Source organism: Xenopus laevis, chromosome 5L (assembly GCF_017654675.1).
Source record: "Xenopus laevis strain J_2021 chromosome 5L, Xenopus_laevis_v10.1, whole genome shotgun sequence".
Classification (NCBI taxonomy): domain Eukaryota; kingdom Metazoa; phylum Chordata; class Amphibia; order Anura; family Pipidae; genus Xenopus; species Xenopus laevis.
In genome coordinates, this window is record NC_054379.1 from 31,401,302 (window position 1) to 31,428,968 (window position 27,667).

Here is a 27,667-nt window from a genome sequence, read left to right on the forward strand (position 1 = left end):
AAATTACTCGCCGTATGCAAATTGACCCAAGCGCAAGATCACTAGTGAATTTTCGTTAGGCACAAATGAACGCTATATCGCATCTTCGCTATGAAATGTCGCCAGCGTTCGATGCCCCGGGCAAAACTTCGCATTTTAGTGAATTATTGTATTCGTAGCACATGGGGCACATTAGTTAATGTGCCCCATTGAATGGGGGCACATCAGGCATCACCAGGGTCGGACTGGGCCAGCGAGACACTGGTAGAAAAACAGTGGCCCCTGTTTCTCGTGGGCCCTGCCGGCCCAGACCCACTCCCTGCCCTTTGCGGCAAAAGAAGGTACAGTATGTGCATGTGTGAGAGGGTTAAAAGGGGGTTGGGGCTGTGGCGGGGGTCTGGAGGGGGCTTTGCGTCAGGGGAAGCTGAGACAGCAATCATGGTGGGCCCCGGGTCCCCAGTCCAACCCTGGGCGTCACACAAGAAAGGTCCCCTTACACTCTCTCTCTGACTTATATTCTCTAGTGGGGCTTGTCTGAGATAAATGATCAGATGTTGCCGATTTCATCACACTCTTGTCCTTTCCATATTATTATGTATGTGAATAAACTGCTCAATTGAGTTCAATGTTCATTATTAGAGCAGATAAAAGATAGTGCATGAGAGAACCAGAGTCAGTATCACTGCTTCCCACTGAGTTTCACCTCTGCCTTCCCCTCCTCTTTCAGTTGCACAAGAAGTCACTGGGGGCAAGTAATAAACATCACATGAGACGTACAGTGACGGCGCCACCGCTGGGCTTTGTTGTAGGGTAGTTGCCTGCGAAATTATAATCCCCATCAGATGAAATAGTGTACAGGTATGGGACCTGTTATCCAGAATGCTCGGGACCTGGGTTTTTCTGGATAATGGATCTTTCAGTAATTTAGATCTTCATACCTTAAGTCTACAAGAAAATCATGTAAACATTAAATAAACCCAATAGACTGGTTTTGCTTCCAATAAGAAATAATTATATCTTAGTTTAGATCAAGTACAAGGTACTGTTTTATTAGTACAGAGAAATCATTTTTAAAAATTTGGATTATTTAAATAAATATAAATTTATTGGAGACATCTTTTCCATAATTCGGGATCCCATACCTGTAAAGTCATTTGTGCTACAGTAAAAGAAAGAGAAAAGTTTTGCCTTTTAAAGGACCAGTAACATGCAATTTTTTAAAAAAAAATTTGTTAGTATACATTAAAAAAAAAAAAAAAAAACAAGACAAATGAAGCTTTAAAATCGCAAAGCCTTCATTAAGAAATACTGTAACTTATTGAAACTCCACTTCCGCTAATCTTCAGAAAAGGCGACGATCCATCGTGCAACGCTTGATTTCTCCTCCCTGGCTATCTCCTATAAGGAAGGCAGGGAAGAGAAATCAAGCGCCGCATGGTTGATTGCGATGGCCTTTTCTGAAGAGGAGCACAAGCGGAGTTTCGATAAGTTATTTCTGAATAAAGACTTTGTGATTTTAAAGTTTAATTTGTCTTGGTGTTTTTTTTTCAGTGTATACTAACGATTTTTTAAAATATTTTTTTATGTTACTGGTCCTTTAAACAATTACAAAAAAATGTGGTATTAGTCTGTAAGCTCACATGCCACATCAAGGCCCCTCTTTTGATGCGAGTCCTCCACTATCTATTCTCTGGTGCTGTTAAAATCAAGTTCCCTGGGAGACAGAGTGACTGAGTAGTAGTGGTTGAATTTACCCTTAAAAGTAAATGTCCTGCCGTGGCCCAGTCTGAGAATCTGTGGGACTAGTGAATGTCGAGGGGCAATGTCACGATCTGAACAACCTGCAAGAATGAGCCAAACTCGCTCTCTGCAAAATCGTCATGTGTAACTTTAACGACAATATCACACGGTGCCACTTGTAGCCTGAATTTAGTCACAGCTACAAAACGCCAGAAAATACCTTGTTATAGACACTGAGAAATGTCTCTGCAAAAACAAATTGCTTGTATGGAAAAAGTCACTGTAGGATTTGTTATTGTGTAAAACAGGAACACCCTGACAGGGGGCTGAATACTTTAGCAATACGGCATTTATCACCCCACCCTTGTCTTGTTCAGACAAAACTATTGGGCAGTGGCAGTGAGATCATATCCTTCTATACAGTGACTAACACTCAACACTTTATTAATTAACAGCAACGAGTCTTTCTTTATTTATAAATATATATCTATATGGAGCCGTATATATTGTACTTATACCGTACCGTATTTATTCTACAGTATATATGCAGACTGAAGGCAGGTATCTATCAGCTGGAAATGAATTGGGATTCATACAAATGATATTCGGCATTGGGATATTCGGCATTTTGTGGAGTCTCTGTGTTGTCTGAAATAAGATGGTGCCCTCCAGTCGCCACATAATTGATATAATTGTGAGAACTGATGGAATTCTTTCTGCTCTTTACTGAACGACAATGAAACGTCTTCCTTGCAGGACGGAGATCAGAACAAACCTTGTATTGTTTTCTAAACACGATTGTCAGTATATAGTGACCAATCAGCTTTCAGGGAGACATTGTCCCATATCATCCATTGCTGCAAGACAATCACAAATAGAAAATGCAGGAATATACCCCCCCCAACCAAACAAAATAAATCACAAACGAGTCTGTTTGTCCTTTTATTGACTTCACAGTTAAGGACAATATTGCACTTGAAGTTTCCTTCCACATGAATAGATTTGTGTATAGACTAAATGTTTAACTATTGCTTCCATATAACGAGGGCTTTCTCATTCTATCATTAAATAGAGACTATCGCACACACATGAGAATACTGTAAGGTACAGCGGGAGTCGGGATTACAAACTAGAGATCGACGTGCCGGCAATGCGCTTGTCTATATTGTACATGATCCATAAAAAAGGTCGGGAGCTCAGTGGTCCAGGATGCGCAGGTTTCCAGACACGATCTTGTTTTCTAATACGGCCCCAGGAGGGATGTCGATTCGGTCTCCGTGGTTTGCAATTATAATCACTGTACCCTGGGTGGAGACATGAAAAGAGTTAAAGCCATAAGGTTCATATAAGGAGCTTTGTAATCATGTGTGTATATATATATATCTATATATATCTATATATATCTATATATATATATATATATATATATATATATATATCTATATATATCTATATATATATCTATATATATATATCTATATCTATATATAAAATACACAAGAGCCATGAACATCTTGTGAATTATATCCTTCTAAATGGTGACTAGTGATGTCATCCGTTATAAACGGTGACTAGTGACGTCATTTCCATCACAAGACTCATTGAAACGTGTGTATTATAATAAATAAACAAGCACTGCGTATCTTGACAGCGCTATATAAATAAATGTTGATGATAAAGTACCCCCTGTTGCAAAATACGAGGATATTAGAAGTCACCTCGGAGTTCCATGACCTGTATAAAAACACTCAGCCTTTGGCCTCATATTTTTATATGGTCATGAAACTCCTCGGTGACTTATAATATCCTTATAATTTACAAAAGGGGCTACTTTATTCACTATATAATACACAAGTAATACCCTGTAAATTATATCCTTATAAATGGTGCTTCGTGATGTCATCAGTTATAAACGGTGAGTAGTGATGTCACATGACTCACTGAAACGTGTGTATTATAATAAATAAAGTACCCCCTGTTGTAAAATATAAGGATATTAGAAGTCACCTTGGAGTTCCATGACCTGTATAAAAGCACTCAGTCGTCAGTCTTGTGCTTTTATATGGTCATGAAACTCCTCGGTAACTTATAATATCCTTATAATTTACAATAGGTGCAAATTTATTCACTATATAATTCTCAAGAGCCACGAATACTCTGTAAATTATATCCTTATAAACGGTGCTTAGTGATGTCATTTCTGTCACATGACTCACTGAAATGTATTTATTATAATAAAGTACCCCCTGTCGCAAAATATGAGGATATTAGAAAACTACCCGAGTTCTACGACCTGTATATAAACATATATGGCCATGAAACTCCTCAGTAACTTATATTAGCCTTATGTTTTACAAAAGGGGGAACTTTATTCACTGTATATACCAAACAAAGGTGCCACTGACTCCAAGTCAATTAAAACTAGTTAGGCGTCACAACGATGATCCATCGTGCAGTGCTCGATTTTCCTCCCTGGCTATCTCCTATAAGGAAGGCAGGAAGGAGAAATCAAGCGCCGCACCATAGATCGCTGGATCGCTTTCTAAAGAGGAGCACAAGCGGAGTTTTGGTAAGTTATTTCTTAATAAAGGCTGTGCAATTTAATTTAAGTTTAATTCGTCTTGGTGGTTTTTTTTTTGTGGTATACAAACAAATTTTTAAAAAAATATTGTTGATGTTACTGGTCCTTTAATCAGAATCACAGGCAGTAGGTTTTGTGCTTTCAGGCCTTATTCTCAGTTTACGAGGAAAAGGAAGCACATTCATTGCCAAGATTATTTGTAGAAATTCTGCAGTTGCACAATTATGCCCAGGGCAGACTGCAGGAAACATAATCAAAGAAATATCTTACTAAATACCTGAAAAAAGTTGCCAAACGGGGAGACTGACTGAAGCTAAGAAAGTCTGTTCCGCTATATTCACTGCACTCCTGTTGGGGGGTGTACTGTCCCTTTAAAGAGCAGCAGTGATTATTTCCAATACAATGGCTGAGAGAACCTTTTCCACTTCTGCGGGAAATGATTTTCTGCATCTTTAGTCAGAGCGGTACTTTACCTGTACAAGTCAAAATGACATTCTGCGCCTGTGCGTGAAACGATATGTTCCTACATGGACAGACCTGAACTGTACTATTTGTTTGTCAAACTGTCAGGGCAGATATGATCTCACGTTTCTGTTGATAATCAGCTTTGTCGTTGAAATAGTTAACAGTGTAGGTGTTTGCACACAGCAGTGTATCCTATTCTATCAGTGTTTGCTGATCGTGTGTGAGAGCAGCGGCTCTGAGCTGGGAAGTGGCCGCCATGCTGGGAATGTCATGGCTACTCCGGAGTCGATTCTCACAGTGCAGTGACTAAGTGTTCTGTACCTTAAGTGCAACATTTTTCCCAAATGTGACGTCTCCGGATACCGTGAGGTGATCCAGTTCCAGCATATCTGGGATACTTTCAAACCTCTTCAAGTAGTCTTGTACCTTTAATACAATAAAATAATAAAAGTATCAATGAGTTGTGCGGGGAATCTGCAGAGTATGTGGGTAGGATTGGGCAAATTTGACCCATTTCGCCAAAAATTCTCCGCCATCAAAATATCACAGACGCCCAATAAAAAGTTTATGGGCGTCAAATTTTTTTGGAAGCGTGACACCATACAAGTCTATGTGCGTAATTTTCATGGCGAAACAAGGTGAAAAAATCCCTATATGTGGGGTCTTTGTTCACTTGTGATAGGGACAAATCTGGACATATAACCAGGGCCGCCATCAGAAATCACAGGGCCCCATACGACTAAATTTCCTGGGCCCCTGGGCTGTGCCCACCGCAAGCCCCACCTACAAGTCTGCCCTCCTCACCCCCACAGGTCCACCACACAATAAAAAAAACATTGGTTCCCACATGTTAATAAAAAATAAATAAAATATTGGCGGTCAGGGCCCCCCATAAAAAACATTTGTGGCCAGGGCCCCCCCATTAAAAAATATTTTTTAACAAAAAAAAATTGGTGGCCAGGGCCCCCCCCCCCACGTTATAAGAACATTGGTGGCCAGGGCCCCCCTTAAATGTCCATGTAAAAAAACTCCCCCCTCCAGAAGTTTAAAAAAAGTTGGTGCCCAGGCCCCCACCACAGAACAGGGACCACAAAGGGTTACCTGGCCCTGCCATGTTGTACTTACTTCATTAGCGTGGCCCATCTGCCAAGTACAGAAGGGAGGAGGGGGGCACAGGTGGCTGCATTTCTAGTCCTGGTAAAGCTGCATGGTGATTGGAAGACTTGGGGGGAAACTCAGCTATCCAATCCCTGAGCAGCTCAAGCGGGACTTAAACTCTGTGACCAATAAGGGAAAGTAATGGATACCTCACCCTGTGCTCCCGCCCTGCCTTCCTGAATTCGGCAGCTCTCAGAAAGAAGGGGGGCCCGGCTAATCAAGTGCAGCGTGGCCGGGCCCCCTTAACCCTTGGGGCCCCCTACAACTCTCCCCCCTGATGGCGGCCCTGCATATAACACAGGGATGCACCAAATACATTATTTGGGATTCGGCCAAATCCCTGAATCCTTCATAAAAGATTCGGATAAATAGCAAAAGAAATACTAATTTGCACATGCAAATTAGGGACGGGAAAGGAAAAAGTGGAAAAAGCATTTTTACTTCTTTGCTTTGTGACAAAAAGTTCAGTGATTTCTCTCCCCACCACTAAATTTCATATTCATATTAGCGGATTCGCTTTGGCCAGGCACAAGGATTCGGGAAAATCCAGTGCAACCCTAGTATAACAATGAAGGAAGTGCAATTAATCAAGGGTAGACCCTAGTGCCGCTCTAATTTCTGGGATTTTCACTTGCTCATTACTATTAGGGGTGACAAATGGGCCCCCCCCTTCTTTACTAGAGTCTCGCTGTAATGCAACCCTCCCTCACAAAGTTCTATTGTAAAGTGATTCGTTCTGAGACTTGAGTTTCCTCCCTCATGGAATCTGTGCGCCATTCACTAGGCAAGAACACGGACTTCAGCTTCCAGAATCCATCACTTAACAATGGAAGACGGTGAGGAAAGGGGTCACATTACAACTCTCGGCATAAGGACTCTTGGGAAATAGATCACATGGTTTCCTTCAATCTGTGGAACCAGGAAGGTTTGTGTAAAAAATACACATATTTATGACTGGAAGTTCAGAAAGTGTTTTTCAGCAGCTTTTCTACATAAGCCCAACTGAATGAGCTCATATATAAAAAAAGAGGGATCTGCTCATGGACTGTTTGTGAATATGGGGACTCCATGGTGCAAAGCTTTGTGCCAGTCACTTAATTCTACATATAACAAGTCACCTTAGTGAAGGAGCTTCCCAGTTTGGTGAGCGGGACGGTGGGGAACTCGCGCTTCTCGCTCATTGTCAGGGAGCCGGCCTGAAGGCTGTACAGGTTGGACATGACAAGAAGAAGGTCTGACGTGGTCTTGACGGGAAGGAAACGGCTTCGAGGGACATTGATACCCAAAGAATTTTCAAAACTCTTAACAGCTGCTCCAACGGCCGTCTCCAGCTGAATCACATTTAATCCTCCATCCAAAGTCTGAAAAACAAGAACACCATTAGAATTTTTGCTTTTATTGGGGCTAATTCTGCTCGGGGGATGAGCCAGATATTGACAATCAGCAGCTCCACCTCAATGATAAACACGCTGCGCCAATTCAGTTGTTTAATCGTCACTAGGCGTGTGGCAGTCAATTGATCAGTCGGATCTGATCCGGCTTCTCTGAGCTCAAAATCCTGTTGATCTCCGAGCCCCTGACTTGTGCAGTAGCAATTACCTGCTGTGACTTCTGCCAAAAAGTACAAGTGAAACCTGAATGGGGCAGGAGATTAAAAAAAAAAAAAAAAAAAAGTGCAAGTGATGTCACTGCAGGAACCTAAGAGACTCATTTTGATTGGCTGTATAATGAAGTAGAAGAAATGCATAAGACTCCGTAACCCACAGTGGTCCTATTGCATTTGCAGGTGATTAACCAGAGCCACAGGGAAACCCAGCCAGGGCTTGAGCCATGAACAGGAGACATTATTTAATTGTTGTTGGAAGTCACTCAGCACAACATTAGCCTAATTGAAGAAGAAGTGGAGATGTGTCACCCTATAGCTTTTGCAAAATTCAATTTATATTTATGGAAACCCCAAATGTTTCGGGATGACATCTGCTTGTTCCACAGAAACAGGAGTGTCCAAATCTGGGCGATTATAAACCATCTTCCACGTGTTCCTCTCGCATTACCTTCTGACATAATGCAAGTGTTAATGACATCATACAGAGGGTGAATCCGTACCTTGGGATTAACAATGATTTCCATGTCAATGGCGTTGGCTTCTTGCAGCCTCTTGATGGCAGATAAGGAAATCCACAAATTATTTGTGTTAAAGATCTTAAACTTTGAGACAGATTTAAACTCATCAACATGGGCTTTGGGCACTTGGGCAATTTCCACCAGCCTCAGTTTCCCTTCATATTGAGTGAGGGTCCCACCCTGTACAGAGGAACATAGAAAAGAACATGGTTAGAATGTAATACTGCCTGTAGGGAACAGCAGGCAATATGGCAGCTTTCAGTCACTTTAAAAAAATGTTCTTGAAAAGAATTACTGCATGAAAAACTTTTTCACAACAACTGACTGACATAAATACTGTCTCTCTACTTGCAGGATTTGTGTCAGAGTCAGTTATTTTGTTAGATTTTGTTTGAGTCGGTTATTGAAGATAGCTCTAATACATCTGAAAGTAAAGGATTTCCCGTTTAAAAGATTATTAGACTTAACCGACAATCAAAATCGGACTCAGACTCCTGCATGAAGAGAGAATGAAAAGAGAGAGAGAGAACGTGATCATTTCAGAAATGGTACAGAATTTTTAATTGATTACAATGAAACCTCGATTTTAAGTCCCCTGATTTTATGATTCCCCGCATTTTAAATTTTTTATTTGTGGTCCCACCAATTTATAATGCTTTTCAACGGTTGCATTTCCCTGATTTTAAGTAATGTTTTCCCAGATTTTACATCAAAATTTTGTGCTGATGTTCCCAAAATTTTTTACCTCTATGAATATTAATTGTGAAATAAAGAGGTTTAAAATACTAACCAGATTTATATTTTGCCATGGTTCTACCTGTAAATGGTAAATTCCAATTAGTCTGCCCCTTATACAGTCCTGCACCAATCACTTTTTGCTTTAGGTTGTGTATGTGACTGACAAGAGACATTGCACATGCCCCCATAGTGTAACATTAATAGGAATACTTTGATGGGTAAAAAAAAATATTTTAAAAACGCATCAGTTAATAGTGCTGCTCCAGCAGAATTCTGCACTGAAATCCATTTCTCAAAAGAGCAAACTTTTTTTTTATATAATTTTGAAATTTGACATGGGGCTAGATATATTGTCAATTTCCCAGCTGCCCCAATTCACATGACTTGTGCTCTGATACACTTCAATCACTCTTTACTGCTGTACTGCAAGTTGGAGTGATATCACCCCCCCCCCCCAGAAGCCTAACAACAGAACAATGGGAAGGTAACCAAACAGCAGCTCCCTAACACAAGATAACAACTGCCTGGTAGATCTAAGAACAGCACTCAATAGTAAAATCCAGGTCCCATTGAGACACATTCAGTTACATTGAATAGGAGAAATAACAGCCTGCCAGAAAGTAGTTCCATCCTAAAGTGCAGGCACAAGTCACATGACTTTGGGCAGCTGGGAAACTGACAATATGTCTAGCCCCATGTCAGATTTCAAAATTGAATATAAAAAAATCGGTTTGCTCTTTTGAGAAATGGATTTCAGTGCAGAAGTCACTGATGTGTTTTGAAAAAAAACATGTTTTCCCATGACAGGAACGCTGCAATGCTTAACCCTTGTTATTAACACAGTAAATATGGTATATGGTATATTATAAAACAGACTCCTGTGATTATATCCTTTCAGTACTTGAAGAAAAAGTTACTTTAACACATTTCCCTGATTTTACATTTTTTCGGATTTTACATCATCTTTTCCTGGTCCCCTGAAAAACGTAAAACGGGGGATCTACAGGGTATACAAAAAGTTTCACTCTTCTAGGAGTTGAAGCTTATATTTCATTTTTGTGAAAGTTCTCCTTTTTTATTCTAGTAGTCTACGTCTAGTATTGAGATTCAGGCACAGCTGTGTTTTAGGGCTTCTGTGACTTGTGGTCTAACTGAATAGACAGATGGCTTGGAGCTTACCCTGAGAAAACGGAGCAAGAGCATGGGGTACATGTAAGATCACTGACAGGAGCTGATAAGTGGGGGATATAGGAAGCCGAGCCGTTAGCCCAATGGTGGCACACAAGGCAACCGTAACCAATTCAACCTGGCGCTGCTGCTAGGGCTGCTTTAGGACTGGCACGCTGATGTTATCAGTAGGAATGTGGTTATACAAATAAAGTTAGTAGCTGAAGTTTTTATTGTTATTTAATGAGGAGAAGCTGAAAGTGCAATTCTTGTTGTGGCAACTTACAGAGCATCACATGGGGGCACCAATTCTGGATTGTGACCTCTCCCCAGAGCACTGAGAAGATCACAGACATTTAGTTCTGATCAACAGGGTTCTATTTACTGGGGAGACACTGTGTGCAGCATTTACAGCTTAGAAATGGTTTAGAAGAAATGGGGAATGCTCCAGACTGTACCTAAAAGCAGCTAAATAAAGCAGGGCATCTATTGCCAGAATTTAACCAGTGTTCTAAGGGAGGCTTAGCTGCTGGCTCGGCACAAAATCAGATTGGCCACTAACTCACTTAGCAAACTAAAGCTGGCCATAGACTCAAAGATCCGCTCGTTTGGCGACATCGCCAAACGAGCGAATCTTTCCCCGATATGCCACTAACGGCATGGCTATATCGGGGGTAATTCGAACGTTCGGCCGTATGGCCGAACGATCGAATTACGATGCGCCAAGGGGCTCCAACGGGTCGGTCGGTTAAAAATCCAACCTTCCCGATCGATATCGTTGCCAGATATCGATCGGGAAGACCCGTTGGAAGCCCCCATACACGGGCAGATAAGCTGTCAAATCGGTCCAAACGACCGATATCTGCAGCTTTATCTGCCCGTGTATGGCCACCTTAATAGGTGTTAAAGAGAATTACAGCTTGAACAAGACACAACACATTGGAAAATGGCAATACTTTGATAAATTTGGGCAGTTTTAAAGTGTCACAAACATGAACTTAGTTCTGAATGTAATTCTTCCCTCTCTGCCATTTTGTACTTTTTGGAAAAGCTTCCTTGAAATGTATTATATTTTAGTTTAGATAAAGCTGCACTTGTCTGGCACTATGGAGCTTCAATAATATATGGATTAATATGGGAGGTCCTAAAGGAAAGGAGCAGCACCCCTTCAGTCCTACTGATAAAAATGAGGGGCTCCCTGTCTGTATCTGGTAACAACACAGATGCTACACTGACATGATAATGGGGCTCAGTGATTAACACTGTGTAATTTGCCATGGTTTACTGCCCTAGTGCTGATAAATGACCCCCAATATTTCTTCGTTATGGATTCATAGTTACCCTTTAGAATGTGCAACATATTTGACCACCTTGCTGTTGGTGGTGAGATGCAGGGGTGCACTTTACGGTAACGGTAAATCATGATTACGCAGGAAACATTTAGGGGGTTATGTAATAAATAGAACTATGCTTGCCCAGGAGCAACCAATAAGATGCTTGCATTTAAACAGGTGTTTAATCAACTCTACCTGCTGACTGGTTGCTATGGGTTACTGCCCCTGGGCAAACATAGTGCTTTTTATTATATAACCCCAATAGATTCTTACAGTTCTACAAATAAATGCCTCTTAATCTCTTACGCATTTCATTCGGATTAATAACATTGGCACCAAGCATCATTTTTACCATCTGTGCCAATAAAATATCAGCCAGGGCCGCCCCGTCATAAATCCCTTTTTCTGACCTCAGTGCAAAGAAATTCTTGTTCAAGTTGCAAATGCAGAGACACCCAGGCACAAAGCTTTTCTGCACTAAGTTCTTACCCAGTTCAGCTACGAGTAGAACACTGCTCAAATGTATACATTACTCATGTGTTTACTGTACTACTGTTTTGAGGGCATAATTAATTATTGGAGGGAGGAGATCTATTTAGATATCATGTGATCAGAGTTGATACTACATCTAAGGCGGAGGGTCTTGTGCTGAATAAGTCAGGCTACTGTAAGACACTACAGCAGGCTCTATGTTTCCATATAAACTATAAAGACAATTGTTCCATGCAGTCTGGCGGCTGATCCTGGTGGTGACCGACACGGAGAGCTTTGGCCTCCTGGACTAAGGGATTTAGTCTTGGTTTGAGGCCCTAACAGAAGATGTAAAACATTAGAGGCGGACCATTGTTTGACTTATTTCTACAGATGTGTGTGAGTGTGTATAATACCCTATTCACCCCACTTACACACACTTGACATGATACTAATCCCAGAATCTCTGCCATAAAGCAAGACAGAACGGTTGCTTTTGAAAGGAAGTGGAAACTGTCACATTAAAATCAGGAAATACAGTTACAAACTGTTACTGTATTTAAAATATAACATGTACCGCACAGCTTTACTTAATATGACTATTGTCAGACATACATAAAAGGGGTTGTTCACCTTCCAACACTTTCTTCCGTTCAATTGTTTTCAGATTGTTCACCAGAAATAACGACTTTTTCCAATTACTTTCTTTTTATGTGTCACCGGTTTTTTTTTAATATTGAAGTGTAAAGTGTCATTTTTCACCTTCTAAATCAGCTCTGGCAGGGGGGGTCGCAGACCCTCTAAACTGTTCTAAATTGATACATTAGTTGATACATTTCTTATCTTTGTCCCTGCTGAGCAAAATCTCTGAGTTTCATTACAGGCAGTTGTTAGAGTTGATACAATAGTTGCTAATACTCCAGAGATGCTGCTTAGAAATGTATCAACTAATGGAGCAAATTGTAACAGTTCAGAATCTGCACCTGAATTACTGAGACAGGAACAATACATTTGAATTCTGGAACCTTGGTCAGATATAAAACAAGGAAAGCAACTGGAAAAAAGTCTTTATTTCTGGGGAACAATCTGAAAACAACTGAACTAAAAAGTGTTTGGAAGGGGAACAACCCCTTTAAGTTTTTTTTGTTCTGATGCCGTTACCTGTGGCACATAAGCATATGGGGGTGAGTTAATATGAGCCATACCTTAACATCAGCTCTTGTTTTGTCTGTCACCTCCATGACAAATTCACATTTCTTGCCGTTGGGTGGATTGAGGAGATGGTTAAGGATATATAGGTCCACTGTGGCCCCAAGATTGTCAATGTTGGAAACAAAGATGTACTCCTTCCCTTCCCCTATGAGTCTGTCCAGGAGACCAGAATTATAAAAGCTGGCGTAGATATCGCCGTGCCCAGGGGGGTACCAACTCTCCGCATTTTCCACAGAATACGACAAGTCTTTGGCGATGGGCAATAATGACTCCTTATTTATCCTCGGGTACCTACAAGGGAAATGTGTTAGAGCCAGTGTACATTTAATAAGCCATAAACACTGGTTTCAATACAGATTTCCTAGCAACTATTCATGTTAAAACAGAACTCTGGAGGGCCACATAAGTGAGCCTGCAGATCAGAGCTTGTTTGGAGTTGTCAGTTCAGGACCCCCTTAGATTACAACCTTTGATCAAGACTTCGCTTAGAACCAGATCTAGGAAGACATTGGAGCTTACTACTTACCTTAAAGGGGTGGTTCACCTTTAAGGTAACTTTTATTATGATGTAGAGAGTGATATTCTGAGATAATTTGCAATTAGTCTTTGTTTTTTACTATTTGTGGTTTTTGATTTATTTAGCTTTTCATTCAGCAGCTCTCCAGTTTGTAATTTCTGCTGCTAGGGTCCAAATGATCACTTAAACACACTTTAAGTGAGAAAAATACCCTGACTACCAGGGAGCTTTAGTTTTCCAATCAATAATGAACCAAATTGCACAGGTATGGGACCTGTTATCCAGAATGCTTGGGACTTGGGGTTTTCCAGATAATGGATCTTTCCATAATTTGGATCTTCATACCTTAAGTCTACTAGAAAATCATGTAAACATTAGATAAACATACCAGGAGATTAATCAATCGCCAGCGATAAATCTCTGCTTCTGTGAGCGACTAATCTACTGTAATCTCCAGTAAAAGCTTTTCCCATAGGCAATAATGTGAAGCGCTGGTGGTAAAACCCATGTGTAACTTCAATCTCCTAAAATCGTTTGAATTGGCCTCAAGAGGAAACATCAATCGATTTTGGGAGACTGGAGCGACACGTGGGTTTTACCACCAGCTATTCAAACTATTGCCTATTGGGAAAGCTTTTAGGGTCTGACCAAATGGGCAGGTTAGTCGCCAGTCGACAAATCTTCTCTTCTTTGCGGCGACTAAACTCCCCAATCTGCCTTCCGCCAGCTAAAATGAAAATCGCCTGGGGGCAGGCACTCTGAGCGATTCGTTTTCCGAAGTCGCCCGCAATTGCCTCACGAGGAAACATAGAGTGACTTTAGAAAACGAATCGCTCAGAGTGCCTGCCCCCAGGCGGTTTTCATTTTAGCCGGCAGAAGGCAGTTCCGGGAGATTAGTCGCCACTAAGAAGAGTGGATTTGTTGCCTGGCGACTAATCTCCCCGAATCGGCCCATGTGGCCAGACCCTTACTGGAGATTAGTTGCTCACAGAAACAGAGATTTATCGCTGGCGATTGAGTAATCTCCTGATGTGCCACTGCCCTAAATTACCTTCAATCGCAGCACCCCCTACCACTACTCTAGGCCTTCCAGGGGACCCACTTACACACTGACCAAACTCATTTTGCTGCTAGGGTCCACTTACACCAGGGGGCAGATTAATCAAGGGTTGAATTCTTTTATGGTTAAAACGCTCAAATTCGACTAGGGAGTCATCCAAATCAGATTCGAGATTTTTAAAAAATTCTAATTCGATTTTTGAGATTCATCAAACTCTAGCCTTTTAAGAATTCATATTTGACCACCTAAAACCTGCCGAATTACTGTTAAAGTCAATGAAAGAGGTGCAGGGATGAATTTGGAGATGTTTTGCAGCCTTCCTGACATTCAAGTTTTTTTCAGAGAAAAATCTTGAATCCAATTCGATTCGAATTTTCAGGTCGCTTAAAGGGATACTATCATGGGAAAAAAAATTTTTCCAAAATGATTCAGTTAATAGTGATGTTCCAGCAGAATTCTGCACTGAAATCCATTTCTCAAAAGAGCAAACAGATTTTTTTTATATTCAATTTTGAAATCTTACATGGGGCTAGACATATTGTCAATTTCCCAGCTGCCCCAAGTCATGTGACTTGTGCTCCGATAAACTTCAAATCACTCTTTACTGCTGTACTGCAAGTTGGAGTGATATCAACCCCCTCCCTTTTTCCCCCCAGCAGCCAAACAAAAGAACAATGGGAAGGTAACCAGATAGCAGCTCCCTAACACAAGATAACAGCTGCCTGGTAGATCTAAGAACAACACTCAATAGTAAAAACCCATGTCTCACTGAGACACATTCAGTTACATTGAGAAGGAAAAACAGCAGCCTGCCAGAAAGCATTTCTCTCCTAAAGTGCAGGCACAAGTCACATGACTGGGGGCAGCTGGGAAATTGACAAAATGTCTAACCCCATGTCAGATTTCAAAATTGAATATAAAAAAAATCTGTTTGCTCTTTTGAGAAATGGATTTCAGTGCAGAATTCTGCTGGAGTAGCACTATTAACGGATGCGTTTTGAAAAAAACATGTTTTCCGATGACAGGATCCCTTTAAATTCGTATAAAATATACAAATAAAATATTAGATTTTTGATTTTGAATTTATGGGAGTTTTAAAAAAAACTCACATGAATACAAAATTTGACCCTTGATAAATGTGTCTCCCCGAGAAGGTCCAAATAGAAAAATAAGGGATACAATATTTTTAATAACAGCATTATTCTAACCACAGAATGAATGTACTTATTGATGGCAGCCAGATGTCCTTCTCCAATAGTGTCTTTCCCAATGCACTTATGCCCAATATTTATTAGTGTATATACCCTGTGAGAGCCACAGGTGCCTAATAATAATAATAATAATAATAATAATAATAATAATAATAATATATTCACAACCAGAAAGCAAGACAGAACTGTTGCTTTGCCAGAAGGAACATAAAATACAATCCCACATGCAAGAGCTAAAAGTGACTATTGTTTCAGGGTGCAAAAGTGAAAAAGTACCTGCTCTGATTAAAGGTATGAATCTTCACTCGGCAGTGACTGTATTTCTGCAAGATCTTCTTGGTATCTTCATCTGTGTTGAAAGAGTTCATCAGGACCAGGGAAACATCTGTGTTGTACGTCGTATTCAAGTGCTAGGAGAAACCAACGGACATTCCAAATCACTCATTATCTGGCACTAATAAAAATCTGATATCCATCAAGCACAGAGCAGTTTGCAGATCACGGGGAGATATTCAATACATTATTTTCCCAGCTGCTGAAAATGGCAGCACAGGATTTAGTGTAGAGAAGCTGTAGCTCAGACACTAGGGCTCTAGGGCAGGGCCTCCGACATAAAGGCATCTTTTTGTTTTACTTCCTAAGCCTAAAAGCTTATTGGAAAACTAAATGATCCAGAGCTTTTTTATTTTAATTATTTGGATTTTACAATAAAATCCCTTACCTACTGTTATTTTTGTTTCCCTCAGTTGACCTTTCCTGCAGCTTTTCTCGGATTATGTTAGTTGTGGGAACACAAGGAGACAAAAGCTGGAGGAAAGCTCTGCACTTGGAAATATCAAAAAACAATATTAAGGAAGGAAAAATAGAGATTAAGCCTGTGGCTGAGCCAAGTTAAAGTCAGACAAGAGCCTTATATTATAGGCTGAGCTGGCAGTTTCATTCTTGTCTAAGCAACCATTGTCTATCTGGTAGGCTTCATTATTGAATAGACAAGGGGAAGGTGTAGACATAATGGTGCTGATTTACTAATACAGCTGTGTAGTTGCCCAAACCCATTAACCCGACCCACACCGACCCTAACCCGCCCTCCGCGACTTCCGGGTTCTTTTTATAGGCGCCCCGACCTGACCCTTCCGATGACATCACAAAAAGGTGCAGGGCGACAAGGCGCGTCTGTAAAAAAAGGAAGCCGGCAGTGCAAGGTGGAGGGCGGGGAGAGCAGGAAAAAGGGCTCAAACCGGACCTACAAATGGAGGTGCAAAATCGACCTGAAAGTAAACCCACAGGTATCTGCCGGCCCACATATCACTACTGTACAATTCAGCAACTATGTTATTATACAATCTAACATGGTTTCTTATAATCTGGAATGAAAGACCATACATCTGTGGCAGTACAGGTATAGGACCGGTTATCCAGAATGCTCAGGACCTGGGGGTTTCTGGATAAGGAATCTTTCTGTAATTTGGATCTCCATACTTCAAGTGTGCTAAAAAAATATTTAAAAATAAAACAAACCCAATGGGATTATTTTACTCCCAATAAGGATTCTCTTGGATTTTTCTTTCCACTTCTATCACATGTAAATATGCATTTCTTTATGGACAGACAGACTTGGAATATCTTAGTACAACAGAATGTCAAACACCATCCCAGGCTTAGTTCTGCTCTTGAGATATTCAGTAGAGGTTTGGGACCTGTTATCCAGAATGCTCAGGATCTGGGGGTTTCCGAAAAAGGGGTATTTCTGTAATTTGGATCTGAATACAATAAGTCTACTTAAAATTAATTAAACATGAAATATACTGAGAATAGGACTGAGTTGCCTCTATTAAGGATTAATTATACATTAGTTTGGATCAAGTACAAGGTACTGCTTCTTTATAACAGAGAAAAGGGAAATCAATATTAAAAACGTGAATTACTTGATTATAAGTCATTGGGGAACTGCCTTCCCCTAATTCAGAGCTTTCTGGATAACGGGTTTTCAGATAACGGATCCCATACCTGTACCAGTCCTATGAAGTCACGGAACACAGTCCAATATGCCCATAGTGATTGGCGCCAGTTACAGAGCTTTTAGTGTGTTCCGACTGACCGTTCATTATTAGGATCACCCCTCTTAAATGTAGATTGGCCCATTGAAGTAGGCCACATAAAACCAATATTCACTTGTGTCTATACAGTGTGTGTGTGTGTGTCTGTTGCACCCTTTGACATGTGAACAATTGCTATGCAAGGTGCTCTATGGTTAAAAGACAAGAGAGAGGTGTGTGTGTTTGATGTTTAGTTACTAGGACAAATTCACAACAGATAATGAATGACTAATTGATATTATAAACACAGAGCGCAGGTCATGTGATAGATACAATATAATAGATATCTTGTTCTGCACAGCTCTGTGATAGACTTTGGCTGCATGTTCAGTTCACTAAAGATTAAGTCTCTTTATTCTGGAGCTGAGTTGAAATAACCTTCAATCTACAGACAAGGACCTCCTCCTTCCCATGTCTCTTAACATTTGCCACTTGTTCACCCTTATTATTTTTTACTATAAAGCAGATCAGTGCTGTTCAATTTCTGTGGTACCGAGTGGAGGAATCAGTCTGGGTCTGAGGTATGAACAGTACAGGGCTTTAGGGTGTGACCAATAGAGGTGTTACAGGAGTGGACAATACAGGGGGATTACATGTGTGAACAATAAAGGGATTACAGTCTGAATTTGAGGTGTAAACAATGCAGGGGCAGATAGTCTCTGTATTGATACCTTTTAAAACTTAAAGGAGATATATAGGATAAATGAAAAAAAACCTAATTTTGTAGGAAATTATAAGTAATAAATGGTGTTACTTTTACATGGAGCTAAAAATTAATATATTCTTTAAAAATAGCCAATTTATTAGAGCTCCCTATAGATTTTCTCTGGTCCCCGTCTGTGTTTTAAATGAGAGGTGGACATGTCCTAATGGTCCATGCCAAAAGCACAGTAGGAGGAGGACAGCCAATCACAGCCCTGCAGTCACACAAGCACAGACATGGCTTCAGTTTTCTATCAGGTCCTGCTAGCTGCTGATCCGAATGTTGGGCCCTAGGGCTCACGATCAGATCATCCCAATTTTGCCCACCTCAATATCGAGGAGAGATCCACTCGTTTGGCGACATCGGGCAGATCTTAGTGTATGGCCACCTTTACACAAGGTAAGCAGTCACAGCAGGAAGACTTTCATGTGGGGGGGGGCACACAAGAGGGGGGTCCACCAGTTGTACAGCACTAATGTAGACAGTGATATTCAAAGACAATTTGCAATTGGTCTTTTTTTACATTTTTTATGGTTTTTCTGTTTTTTCTTTAGCTTTTATGTTCAGCAGCTCTCCATATTGAAATTTCAGCAGCTGATTAATAGGGTCTTATTTTCCATAGCAGCCAGGCAGCAGTTTTAATAAGACATCAAATTAAGTATAGTAGAAAAAAAAGTAATAAAAGTATCAGTAACACTGTAGCCTCAGAGAACAATCGTTTTTAGCTTGCTCGGTGACGTAGGAAGGCAAATAACTCAAACACTATAAAGGATAAATGCGCCTCCCAGGAGTCACCAGATTAACCGATTATTGACCTCCTATCTAAATTAATACTCAAAGGATCTACATCCCAATGCTTTTAACCACAATTGAGCTGAATGTTCTAAAAGTTATTAAAATGTTTTATATTTGATGTCACAATCACAAAAATCTTTGATTTATGGAAAAATGTACAAGTATAGCATGTGATTTTACTTTATCATTTTCAATAAAAACAAGTTATATATAAAAAAAAAAAAAAGAATAAAAAATGACTGCAAAGTTGCTATAGATAGGACAGTCTATAACATACTAAAAGTTAAATTCAAATTCACACCTTTAATCCTTGCGACTGCGGTTGTGTATATATATTTACTACAATGTCTGTCCCCTTGCTTGTACTATTGCTGCACTGGAAGAATGAGCTGAGGAGACAATATTCCTATATAAATAAAGATATACCTACAAGCAGTTTAAGTACTACTGTTAAAAACAGCTATAAAGTTACATGGTAACTATTTTATGATCGTGGTTAACACTGAATACAAGAATATTTTTGCCTCGTATACACTAGAGCTTTCCCAGCACTCCTCCTCAGTGCAGCCTCCATCATGTTTTCATGTTCCAGAAGAGCACAGTGAATTTGTCAGCACACATGTTTTATTGCATAAACCTTATGCTCCTTTAACCTCAACATTCCTGTGTATGCCCCAATGACTGGAAATGAGGCACATTGCTGTACTGAATAACATGATGGAGGCTGAGCGAAGGAGGAACAATGTCAAAGTGTTTGTGGGTAGGAAACATCCTCATAGTGACACAACAGATGATTTTAGCAACAACTGAAAGAACTTTTATTAGAGAAAGTATTCCAAAATGCTTTTCAAAAGTACAGGATTGTGGCAACTGATACTGCTTATTCTTAGTGCGCTCCTCCCTAGTTGGGACCTAACAGAATTCCATGTACGGAATTGCATGAATAATTAAAGTGGTTTTCCCCCTTTCAGTTATGCATGATGTAGAGAGCAATTTTCAGAGACAATTTGCAATTGGTTTTCATTTTTTATTATTTGTGTTTTTTGAGTTATTTAGCATTTTATTCAGCAGCTCTCCATTTGCAGTTTCAGCAATCTGGTTGCTATGGTCCAATTTACCCTTGCAACCATGCACTGATTGGATTAAGAGATTGGAATGTGAATAGGAAAGACCTGAATAGAAAGATGAGTAATTAAAAGTAGCAAGACCAATACATTTGTTGCTTTGCAGAGCCCCATTTGAAAGCTGGAAAGAGTCAAAAGAAGAAGGCAAATAATTAAAAAGAATTAGGGATGCACCAAATTCAGGATTCAGCCTTTTCCAGCAGGATTTGGATTTGGACGAACCCTTCTGCCCGGCCGGACCGAATCCCAATTTGCATATGTAAATTAGGAGCAGAAGGGAAATCGCGTGACTTTTTTTCTCAATACATGGAAGTAAAAAATGTTTTCCCCTTCCCATCCCTAATTTGCATATGCAAATTAGGATATGAATCGGCCGAACCTTTCACGAAGGATTCAGGGGTTCGACCGAATCCAAAATAGTGGGTTCTGTGCATCTCTAAAAAAACCTATAAATAAGTTGCTTAACATATTTAAGTTAACTTAACTGAAAACTTGCTTGAATGAACCACTCCTTTTAAGGACAAGCCTTTTTAAACAATATAGACTGACTAAAAGAAGGCACAAAACTAAAATACTCCTAAGTGGGAGATATCTGGGAATGTATTTTATTATTTTTTAAGGGCAGTTTTGAGGATTCTTGTAATCCAGTCATTTGTGAATGATGTAATATGATGAAGCAAAGCTTATTTTTCTGCAGACCACTGGGAGCATGAATACCTACGTCAGTCTGTAATTCATATTGGAATGCTGCTTGGGGGGCTTCCAGGCTCAATCATGGTTAAAGGCTCCCTTTACATTGGATAAGTTAGACACTCACATCCTCCGCACTTACCTCTATTTGCTTCACAGTCAGATCTAGGAAAGTATTCTCATTCCGAACTCCAATCAGGCTTTTGGGACCTTTGCAGCCCATGCTTGTACCCAAACCGCCATTAAGCTTCAGCACAACCAGCTTGTTTAGGACGGACGCTATGTTATCTGGGAGGCCTTTTGCCTTTATCTTCTCGTATGGCTGAATCTATAACAAAAAAAAGATATTAAATCAGATTGTCAGAGTATAGAACAAGATACGAGTTTGACCTTTCATTAAATAAAAGGAGTTGCCCAATGCATATGTTACAATGTGCCCTTTTATTAAGTACTATTATGGAGCAAATGAAAGAGCAAGTAACCGGATCTCAGTGGAAGAGGAGCCTTAAGCTACCAAATGTTTCATTGAGGCAAAGGGCTGAATTAAGAGGGTTAATCACTGAGCAGGAAAAGGATAAAAAGTGCCTGGAACTCTTATAAACTTCAATGGTAATCAGAGAATAAAATCTAAATCTCTATCAAACCTTGAATAGATCAGTATCGCTGTCCTACTAAGCTAATACAAAGCTTTAACATTATGTTATATAATTATTGGAGCTGTGACTGTATACACTGCACAATGGTATTTTACTATCATTTCACATGGGCCTATATGGGACACCATTATAACTCTGAACCTTAAAGGAACAGTAGCACCACAAAATAAGCGCTTTAAAGGAATGACAATATAATTCAGTATTGCCTTGTATTAGTAAATGGGTGTGTTTGCCTCAGAAACACAACTATAGTTTATATAAACAAGCTGCTGTGTAGCCATGGGGGCAGCCATTCAATGACAGGATACACAGTAGATAACAGATACGTTCTGAAGAATCCCATTGTATACTACAGAGCTTATCTGTGATCTGCTGTGTATCCTGTGCATTTTATCCCTTTTCTCCTTTGAATGGCTGCCCCCATTGCTACACAGCAGCTTATTTATATAAACTATAGTAGTGTTTCTGAAGCAAACACACCAGTTGTACCAGTGCAGGGCAACACTACATTATATTTTCATTACTTTTTTTTTTTTTTTAAACTTTTTATTTTCCATTTTAACAGTCCAACCGTATAACAGGGCAAAGGAGTTACAGTGAAGATCATACATTTACAAAACTCAGGTTGTCTCAGCAACTCGTGACAGATGTTGATGTCCGGACTGTGAAAGTATAAATGTAATAGAAAGAAAGAAACATAGGGAAAGCACAGAAAAGGGGAGAAAGAAAGATAGGGGGAAAAAAGGGTGGGGGGTAGGTAGGGCTCTCGCATATTAAGATCCCATAGCAAGTAAGCCTATTAATAAATTAGTACCACAATCTGAGTAAGGTACACACATAAAACAGTAGATACGTCATGTATTCACGGTAAGTTTGAAAGAACTCTTGAGCCCGTCTCACACCAAGACACCCATGGGGACCAAATTGCATTGTAGTTGTCCAAGTTATGATGGATCATTGCTGTAAGTTTTTCCATGGAGGACAGCCACCAAATTTTACATTTAATTTCCGGTATTGTAGGAATGCCCACCTTCCATTTGTGAGCGATAGTACTTCTTGTTGCCAAGCATAAATGGGAGCACAACTTAAATTCCTTCTTAGTGAGGGATGTCGACTGGAAAGCAAGAAGGGCAAGCCAAGGACCTGGTTCAATCATTTTATTGAGCACGGTGCTCAAAAGAGCAAATATTTATTTCCAAAGGTCGGATATTAGTGGGCAATCCCACCACGTGTGAAATTCATCCCCAACAGTATCGCAGCCTCTGAAGCAGGTTAGATCGGAATGATACTGTATATTCAGCTGAGCTTTGCTGGGGTGACATACCAATCATATAAGAGCTTATAGGCATTTTCTTTAATAATCATATTAATAGACGCCTTCCAGATATTATCAAGGGCAATCTCCCATTGGGCCTTCTCCTGCACCTCGTTAAGACTCGTTTCTCACCGTTCCATATATTTATGCTTGTCTGGGATGGCGTGGGAATGTAGATGAGCATAAATCAAAGATATTTGCCCCCTATTGTAGGGATGAGCACAGAGGTACTCCGAAAAGGTCCTTGAATTTGACGTTTTACCTTGGTGCTTTTGGACAAAATGGCTAAGTTGTAAGTATTGGTAATGTTCTCGCAAAGGAATAGTGTTTAATATTTTCATTCATTTTGAACACTTTTTTTTGTTTGATCAAAAAAAACAAAACACCAAGACAAATGAAACTTTAAAATACTTTAAAACATAGCCTTTATTAACAAATGACTTACCAAAAAGGTGATCCGGCTATCCATTGTGCGGCGCTTGATTTCTCTTCCCTGCCTTCCTTATAGGAGATAGCTAGAGAGGAGAAATCGAGCGCCACACGGTGGATCGCCTTTTCTAAAGAGGAGCGCAAGCGGAATTTTGGTAAGTTATTTCTTAATAAAGGCTGTGCAATTTTAAAGTTCTATTTTTTTGGCATTTTTTTTTCATGGTATACCAACACATTTTTTAAAAAATTTTTTTTTGATGTTACTGGTCCTTTAACCCATTTATCTACAATGTATATACATATCAATTACAGCCATGGGTTGCCACTTTTTCTGGGAAAAAAATACCGGCCTTACAATATTTTTATGGGTTTTTTTCCCTATAAATAACATTTGCATCAAGCAACATTTTTACCGATCAGGCCAGTAAAATACCGGCCAGGTGGCAACCCTAATTAGAGCTCCAGCGCTGAATGGGATGAACTCGCCGTCTTCATGGGGGATGATGGGGCACATTCCCCAAACCATCAGCTTGAGTGTAATTAAAATAGACTTCTTTGAAACTCTTGCAAATTGGAACAAACCTGAAAGATTTTATTGAAACAGATTAATCCCAAAATACAAGCCTAATGCGTTTTGTGCCTGTATTCTGGGATGGACCTGTTTCAACAAATAATTATTAACTGCATCTTTCAAGTTGTGGAAGTCCATAGTATCCCAGCTTGGTGAAGTTCAAATGAAGTATACATTTACATACTCGGATTTATAATCTGCCAAGAATGTTTTGTTTGCTCTTTAGCAAACTCTTCTTATCTGACCCCCTACTCTATCACTCCATGCTGCACATACGTAAATATTGTAAATGTTGCACATGCAGAGGATAGCTTATCATGCAATTAGCTTGTGTGCCTATTACTCAGTGACAAATATATAAATAATAATAAATACTGAATATCTCAGTGGAAACATCCAATGGGCGCATGAGAGCAGCCAGTGTTCATAGCGTTACATTTCGCAATAGCTGGCAAGGGGCACCGACTGAGGTTTTCTTTTTATCTTAATGGAAGGCAAATATTTTTCCTTTAAAAAAAACAGCAAACAGAATGCTGGCAGTTCTATCCCACTGTACTGCAGCGGTGCACGATTCCCACTCCCACGTTCAGCAAGTTCAACAGGTCCATTGCATTATGCAGATTACTAAAGGGACTCTGTCCTCCGCAGAAACGCCTCGGGGAGCTGTAGGAGCTGAAAGCCCATGTCTCATAGTGAACGGAAAATGTGAGAAAAAGTGCAGTGACATTTACATATTGGGAAAGTGGAAAAATCAGCAGCAGTCAGGCCAAAACTTCATCCCATTCTTCCATTGCTCCCAATCCAAGTGGTTTAATAAATGTCCAACTGCAAAAAGGAAAAGGCTTTAAAGATCACAGATTTCTGATCTATTGATCGCTGCTAAGGGAGTGGGGACGGATAGCTGCCGTTTAAATTAGGTTGTTCACCTTTAAATAAACTTTAAGTATGATGTAGAGAGTGATATTCTGAGAATATTTTAATTTTGTATTATTTGTGGGGTTTGCATTAATTAGCTTTTTATTCAGCAGCTCTCAATCAGCAATCTGGTTGCTAAGATCCAAATGAACACTTAGGTGGCTATCGAATTTCAGAGTTTTGTATAATGAACTCGAACGGTTTCTAATTTTAAAAAAAACTCGAATGGAAAAAACTTGAATCAGCGAGTTTGGGGTTAACAAACCAAAAACTCGAATTGATCGAGTTTCTGGCAGGAAAAAACTCAAATTGCTCTAACTCAGCAGCCCCAACCTTTTTTTGGACCGGGGATCGGTCCGGATGGGGGCGGGACTGCCCAGTGCAGGAGTGTCCACGGCCCGGTTCTGGGTGGTTGGGGTCCCCTGCTCTAACTGATCGAGTTTTCAAGCAAAACCCTGGGAAAACAACTCTAGCATCATGCCATTGACTTCTACATGACCTCGACAGGTTTTAGATGTCGTATTTTCAGATTCAAGCTATTTCCAGGATAGAGGTATAATAAATCTCAAAAAATGTAAGTTTGTTTTTTTTACCCCAAAAAAAAGCCTCAAAAACTCAAATTTTCGTTTAAAACACAACTCGACCCTATAATAAATAACCCCATTAAACACACTTAAAAAAGTAAGAACTATACCCGGACTAGCAGTGAACTTTGGTTTTCCACTTAATCCGTTCCCATGGTAGTAATAGGGCCACTATTATTGTATGTTTGATAGTGACCCTGTTACTACCAGGGGAATGCATTAATTGGTTTCAGATGGGGGTCAGTGAAAAGCTGGAAAGAGTCAGAAGAAGGCAAATAATTTAGAAACTATAAAAAAGAAGAAATGAAGGGTAATAGAAGTTGCTTAGAATTAGCCATTCTAGAACATACTAAAAGTTACCTTAAAGTTGAACCACCCTTTCAAAATCAGCTGGTGAGGAGCATGATTCCTCAGTGTTTTATAGGAAATCAGTAAACAAACGTGGCTGACATTTTGCTTGGGAAGATCAGGTGGAAGGGAGTGTAGGGTTCAGGAGTGTTAGAACCTTTTTCAGCCAGGGCTTAGAGTGTTTGGTTACTTTAGAGGCTTCGTTTCAGTGGTGCATGGTGGGACACACACTTATAGTAAACAGAAAGACGACTTACTGACAGACAGACAGCTGGCAGACAATTACACTGGCAACATGCCAATTATCTGTCTGGCAATACAGGAATAGGAATAGGCAATACCATCTCCAGCAGATTATACTAGATGTTGGGGGGGGGGGTATCAAGGGTCTGCCCCAGCCCATTTAGTAATATAGTAATGCCCTGCACTGTTTTATTGCTGCAGAAACACTACTATAGTTTATATAAACAGGTAGCTGTGTAGCCATGGGGGCTGCCATTCAGTCCGAAAAAGGAGAAAAGGCACAGGATACACTCCGGTGAGATTGAGTTTAGATTCCTGTGTAAGAATTAAACCCATTGTATTCTACAGATATTATCTGCTGTGTAACCTGTGCCTTTTCTTCTTTTTTCAGACTGAATGGATGCCCCCATGGCTACTAGGGATGCACCTAATCCACTATTTTGGATTCAGCTGAACCCCTGAATCCTTTGGGAAAGATTCAGACAAATACTGAACCGAATCCTAATTTGTCTTCTTCTGACTCTTTCCAGCTTTCAAATGGGGGTCACATTGCTTCTTTGCATGTGCAAATTAGGGATGGGAAGTGGAAAACATTTTTTACGCCCTTGTTTTGTGACAAAAAGTCATGTGATTTCCCTCCCTGACCTAATTTGCATATGCAAACAAGGATTTGGATCGGCCGGGCAGAAGGATTTCTGCCAAAAAAAAGGGTGTATCCTGAACCAAATCCTGGATTCAGTGCATCCCTAGTGGCTACACAGCAACTTGTTTATATAAATTATAGTAGCAACCACATCTCATTTACCAGTGCAGGCAATTTAAAGTCACCCCCCTCCAAAGCAGTAAGGGGGAGGATGGGGGCGGCAGCAGAATGAGAAGGGAAATCGTGGCCCTTGAGCATACCTCCCAAATGTCCTGTTTTTCTCTGGACAGTCCCGATTTTGACAATTCAGACTGAAATGTCTCATGCACTGATGCCAGAAAAAGATACTAAAACAATTAAATAAGAGGCAACTTCTTGGCAGAGAGCCCAGGATACTCAGAACCTGCACTTAGACACATGTGTAACTATTTAAGATAAGCAGGTCTCTGAGGAAACCGAGACTTTCAGCTTACAGGGCAATTTACCTTCATGACCCTAAGACTCCCAAAATGTGTTTCGACTTTCCATTACCTGCCAAATTTAGTAAAATGGACATGGTAGTTATGGGATGTGGTCAGAAACGTTTGGCTGCAAGTAGTGTGCCAGAACTTTTGAACCTCTTTCCGATTTTCAAAAGTTGGAAGGTATGCCCCCTAGAGTGTAAAGCCAAGTTCGCCTCTCTGAAGATTTTTTTTCCCAATTAGCTGGGGGCTCATTAAAGTTATAGCATCAATACAAGAACAATGGGTCCTGCATCCCCAGTGTAATGAAGTGTGAAGTAGCACCCCAACTAGCACC

General features: G+C 40.2%; 1 protein-coding gene across 2 annotated transcripts in view; it reads right to left on the reverse strand.

The window, feature by feature from the left end:
* Positions 1 to 2,648: 2,648 nt before the first annotated feature.
* ugp2.L (UDP-glucose pyrophosphorylase 2 L homeolog) overlaps positions 2,649 to 27,667 on the reverse strand; it is a 55,133-nt gene continuing 30,114 nt past the window's right edge. For both annotated transcript variants that reach the window (NM_001093164.1, XM_018261934.1), the window contains 7 exon segments: positions 2,649 to 3,023; positions 5,087 to 5,191; positions 7,042 to 7,284; positions 8,030 to 8,227; positions 12,963 to 13,260; positions 16,034 to 16,167; positions 21,308 to 21,493. In NM_001093164.1, the coding sequence (NP_001086633.1) occupies positions 2,916 to 3,023; positions 5,087 to 5,191; positions 7,042 to 7,284; positions 8,030 to 8,227; positions 12,963 to 13,260; positions 16,034 to 16,167; positions 21,308 to 21,493 (1,272 nt within the window). In that variant the 3' untranslated portion in view covers positions 2,649 to 2,915.